The sequence below is a fragment of the Limulus polyphemus genome, unplaced genomic scaffold, assembly GCF_000517525.1.
Source record: "Limulus polyphemus unplaced genomic scaffold, Limulus_polyphemus-2.1.2 Scaffold6117, whole genome shotgun sequence".
NCBI lineage: Eukaryota > Metazoa > Arthropoda > Merostomata > Xiphosura > Limulidae > Limulus > Limulus polyphemus.
Window position 1 is genome coordinate 32,212 of NW_013671727.1, and position 3,828 is coordinate 36,039.

General features: G+C 32.3%; 1 protein-coding gene across 1 annotated transcript in view; it reads left to right on the forward strand.

Annotated features, from left to right (window-relative positions):
- Positions 1-3,401, forward strand: part of LOC106473374 — a 24,101-nt gene extending 20,700 nt beyond the window's left edge. Inside the window, exon 7 of the mRNA XM_022401818.1 lies at positions 824-3,401. Within this exon, the coding sequence (XP_022257526.1) occupies positions 824-1,515 (692 nt within the window). The 3' untranslated portion in view covers positions 1,516-3,401. The remainder of the gene's footprint in view (positions 1-823) is intronic.
- Positions 3,402-3,828: the final 427 nt, after the last annotated feature.

Sequence of the window (3,828 nt, forward strand, 5' to 3'; positions counted from 1 at the left end):
TATAATACGTTCTGTTAATAAACTATTATCTTTACTACTAGTTAAAGTAAGTATTATAAATCCTTCTGTTTAATAAAACTATTATCTTATTAGTTAAAGTAATAATATAAATCGTTCTGTTTAATAAAACTATTATCTTATTACAGTTAAAGTAATAATATAAATCGTTCTGTTTAATAAAACTATTATCTTACTACAGTTAAAGTAAGATTATAAATCCTTCTGTTTAATAAAACTATTATCTTATTAGTTAAAGTAATAATATAAATCGTTCTGTTTAATAAAACTATTATCTTATTACAGTTAAAGTAATAATATAAATCATTCTGTTTAAACTATTATCTTATTACAGTTAAAGTAAGATTACAAATCCTTCTGTTTAAAACTGTTATCTTACTACAGTTAAAGTAAGATTACAAATCCTTCTGTTTAAAACTATTATCTTATTTTGGTCAAGAAATCTGTTTGTTTTTATTTTAAATTATTGTAATCATGTCCTACTATCATTGTTATATTCCATACATCATATAGTTTATCTAAAATTGGTCAAGAAATCTGTTTGTTTTTATTTTAAATTATTGGAATCATGTCCTACTATCATTGTTATATTCCATACATCATATAGTTTATCTTAAATTATGTCATACTGCCATTGTTATGTTCTATACCTTTAAAATCTTTTTTTCTTATAATGCAACTAATGTAGTATTTCAAAATTTAAGTATGAATGTTTCTTTAGTTAAACTAATTTCTGGTGTAATGGACTTCATTAGTTAAGTGTTTTAAATGTATATTTAAGATGCTCTTGATAACTTTGTTGCAGACTCCCAGTTCTCAGCTTATAGCACACTCTCCTCCCCAGCCCTCAGCCAAGATAACCATAACTCTCCATCTCAAGACTCAAGCCAATCCCTCCAAACCCAAGATGCATTCAGTGTCGTGAGAGCTGTGTCAGCCACTAAGAGAACAAATGCCCAAATCACAAGGCAACTGGTGCAAGAAACATTGATGGATGAGGGACTGCGAGTTATCAAAGAGTTGGCCAATCACATAAGAGATGAATCCGAAGTTCAAGTTATAAGCCCCTCCAAGCCAGAAGGTCGTCCTCGAGGACGTCCTCCAAAGTTTAGTAGAGACTGTGTGAGCACAGCTGCTTCTACTGGAGTATCTAGTATTGCCCATAATCAAATGATTTCTGCCTCTTCAAATTCATGTGTTACAATAGTCTCAGAATGTGTTTCTGGGAACTCTCCAAAGTTTACCCACAATGGCTATTCAACACCCTTGAATGGGTCATTGGAAACGGATAAGTACCATCACCGAATCAGCACCATTTCAACCTTTCAAAATGTTACAAATGGAATTTGTGATTTGGATGATAAACCAGGTCAGAATGCAACTTATACTGGGAGTAAACCAGTAGAAAACAGTCTGAATGCTCTGGTTGCTCTTTCACAAATGGGGATCAAACAGGAGCCAACATCACCCTCTGATACCTTAAAAATGGATCAGTAGAAAACTGAACTGAACCACGAAGTATTGAAAACATGGTTAATATGGAACATTGCCAAGTACATCTGTAAAAGAAGTCCAAGATTTAAATAGTTTATAGGTAGAGGTATGTGATAAAAGACTTACAGCAAGATGGCTGTAATAATGTTTGTTCTAAAAATTCCAAGCCTTTTGTCGTACCCCCATCAGTAATCTGCCATCCTTGTTGAGCTGCCCTTAACCTAAGCTTTTAAATTGTGTGCAATATGTCTTGTGTCATTCCCTGCATAATATAGGGTCAGACCCTCTAGGTGTGTGACAGTGACCAAGCCAGTGTCCAGAGGCTATAATAGTCAGAGTAACTGTTCAGTTAGGTGTGACCTGGTCTGTGATGTTACATGTCTTCTGGCTGTGATCTACTGTGGTGGTCAAGGAAACTACCCAGTGGCCAGTAATATAGATGTAGTGGTTGAAGATACAACACTTGTGTTAAAAAAAGAAAGAAAGAAAAAAAATGGATAAAACAAAAGTCCGTAGTCCCTCTTTTTTTTTATTAATGCCACTTGGGAGTTTAGTTGTTAGTGAAGTGTGTAGTAACTTATTGAAGCATTAGAGTGCAGTTGTTTTAGTGAATCTGTCCCTGTGAGCCTCCCATCCCCGTGTGATAGCAGATCTCTGCTGTCTTGACATTGGTGCTGTTGAAAATTTGGCAGAAAGTGTACCATCCCTTAATTCGGCAAATATTATACCTAATCTTATTTAATCATTTTCAAACTTTCAGAAATGAGAACGGTTTTAACCGTAATTTTTGTTTTCCATTCAATAATCTTTGTGTTCTTCCCAGATTTTTACAATAATAAGTGCTGTTAATCAAATATTGTACATGTATAAATTTAATGTTCTGACACCCAGATTCAGTTAATATGTACGTACACTGTTGAGTGTAAAGACCACAAGTATTGATTTCCGTTTGCTCGTTTTTTTTATCATTAGTTACTGTCTTCAGGAAACTGTACTTCATTTGAGATGACACTGGTTGAAGACAGATCATTTTAAACAAAGAATGTTAAGGAAACATATGAAATAATTATAAGCACGAAGAAATGATATTTGATGTTATTAGAACATCTCGATCTGAAGTAAAAACTGAGGTGGGTGATATGAAGAAATTCTTAACAATATTTTCAAGGGGCAATAGATAATTATGCCTTAACCTATATATATATAGTTTGGGCTGCTAACACAAGAAGTGTCATTCTTTCATAATCCTTTCCAGTATGCTGAATTTAACACAATCAACAAATGAAAGACCATAATACGTTCTCAGGTTTGGTACATTTTCACCAAGTATCAGATGCAAATCAAGGTGTCCGTTAAAAAGAGAGCACTGGTGTTTATTGCTGTTAAGTGTCGTACAACAGAAGACACCGCTGATTGGGTCAGAGGTTCAGTGATACTTTCATTTTATTTTGCCATAATTGAATGACACAAGAATGATATGTGATACCATGTGATATTTGTAAGTCATGAATGTTTCATTTCTTGGGAGGGGGAGGGGATATTATTATTGTGATTAAAACTTGGTCACATTGGATTGAAATATTGTGTATTGGTGTAAAAAAAAAAACTTATCTCCGAAACTCATTTGACTTCAAAAGTCATGTGATCAAAACCAGACTAACTGATGGATAAAAAAAACAGGCACATACTTTAAAGATTTGGAATGAAAATGTGTAAGGTTCAGTAAGGAATTTTGATTTCAGGACTATTCTCAATCTAATATTTATAAGTTAGTTAAAAATAAACAGTTTTGGACCATATGTTACAATGAACAAAAGATAAAGTGACTAAAAAGTCCAGTGTCTATTTACCAAACTCATTTATGGGGTTAAGTTTACATTGAGAGGTTTTAGATAAACTATATGATGTATGGAATATAACAATGATAGTAGGACATGATTCCAATAATTTAAAATAAAAACAAACAGATTTCATGACCAGTTTTAGATAAACTATATAATGTATGGAATATAACAATGATAGTAGGACATGATTCCAATAATTTAAAATAAAAACAAACAGATTTCATGACCAGTTTTAGATAAACTACATGATGTATGGAATATAACAATGATAGTAGGACACGATTCCAATAACTCAAAATAAAAACAAACAGATTTCATGACCAGTTTTAGATAAACTACATGATGTATGGAATATAACAATGATAGTAGGACACGATTCCAATAACTCAAAATAAAAACAAACAGATTTCATGACCAGTTTTAGATAAACTATATAATGTATGGAATATAACAATGATAGTAGGACATGATT